Source organism: Dipteris shenzhenensis, chromosome 21 (assembly GCF_047967505.1).
Source record: "Dipteris shenzhenensis isolate YYH24624 ecotype China chromosome 21, Dip_SZ_1.0, whole genome shotgun sequence".
NCBI classification, from domain to species: Eukaryota; Viridiplantae; Streptophyta; class Polypodiopsida; order Gleicheniales; family Dipteridaceae; genus Dipteris; species Dipteris shenzhenensis.
In genome coordinates, this window is record NC_141616.1 from 7,484,420 (window position 1) to 7,485,845 (window position 1,426).

The 1,426-nt window shown below is 42.5% G+C and overlaps 1 protein-coding gene across 1 annotated transcript; it reads right to left on the reverse strand.

Annotated features, from left to right (window-relative positions):
- Positions 1–206: 206 nt before the first annotated feature.
- Positions 207–1,091, reverse strand: LOC147888439 (tetraspanin-8-like). Its single transcript, XM_087392159.1, has 2 exons — positions 615–1,091; positions 207–521 (listed from the first exon to the last, which is right to left on the reverse strand). The coding sequence occupies exons 1-2, from the start codon at positions 1,089–1,091 to the stop codon at positions 207–209; spliced, it is 792 nt and encodes a 263-aa protein (XP_087248285.1).
- Positions 1,092–1,426: the final 335 nt, after the last annotated feature.

The following is a 1,426-nucleotide window of genomic DNA, read 5'->3' on the forward strand; positions in this document are numbered from 1 at the left end:
ATTCTTTGTGTGTGTGCGCGCGCAACACACACACATCTATATCTATGGTTGCAAATTTTTTGAAAATTCCTCAAAGTTTGACATTTATAAATGAGACCTTAAATTTTATTAAAGGCAATCTATGATCTCAACTTTGAGACCCAAAGGAGAAGGTCTCTAGCCCATCCTAGACGCGTGAGGTTACTCCTACAACTAAATCATAAGAATTACAAGTTGAAAGAGTGCACCCTCAATGACGGTAGTCTCACCCTCAATGACCCTAGTCTCTCCCTCAATAAACCACAAAGCACTATAACAAGGAGAGCCACCAGCACTGTGTTGGCAATGGCTGGCCCCCGCAAATTGTCGTGCAGGTCTTGAAGAACTGCTGCTCTGCAAGAGTTGCAATCAAAACACAAGACCCACACATTATTGCTCCAGGTTTCGCAATCGGTGTCTGCACCCGGAGTTGTGGCGTTCGTCCAATCTGTTACCGCTACGAACGCGAAACCGCAGGCGCTCGGGGGTCGACAACATCCTGACTGCTAATGCAACAGGACAGAAGGGCAAGCCAGGCGTCACGATTCTTGTGTATTACGACTAACATTATATATTTTGCATAAGGAGATCTTAACTTGTATCGGAGATAAATTCGCGTTGTATAAAGCATCGATTGTCCCAAAGGCGCCGTCGAGGTCGCTACAGACATCGGAATCGATAATGGTCCTCCTTACTTTCGCCCATTCGCGTTCATTAGCCACCTGCTTTTGCAGCCATGTGGAGTAATCGCGCAGGTGGTATTCTTTGAAATGTAAACTATCGACTCTTTCTCCCGCTCCTTTGCGGGTTACTACTAAACTGAAAACGAGGAAGCATAAGAAAAGAACCGTGAGGACGAAGATAGCGATCATATAGAAAAAAAAAGTCCAGTTGCTAGAGTTGACGCTCTGTAAGATGAAGAAAGAGAGCAGGAAAGCAGAGATGCCGAAGAAGAGGATAGGCCATTTCAAGGAGGCAAGGCAGTCGCTGCAGGCGGCAATGGGGAGGCCTGAGAAGAAGATGCCCAAAGGGAGCAAGACGATGAAGCAATAGCAAACTTCGTAACCACTCATATTAGCAAATTTATGGGATATAGAGCCTTCTTTACTTCTTATATCGTTGCAATGCGTCGTCTAGCTTAGGGCAAAACTTCTTTAGTGCTTAACGTAATACTTTAATTAGATGGCTTTGTGAGCACCGTACATTAGGTCTAGATTCCTTGTGAAGTTATAATATATGCCTAACATAACATATTTTCTCTTTTTCCTTCTAAACCTATAACATAAATTAGATCAAGATGATTCCAAAGCCAATATTTTTTAAAAAATGCATAATATGAAAATCAAATGCTAAAAAGCCAAACGAGTCAACATCAAAGTTGACATTAATCCACATTAATCACGTTAAA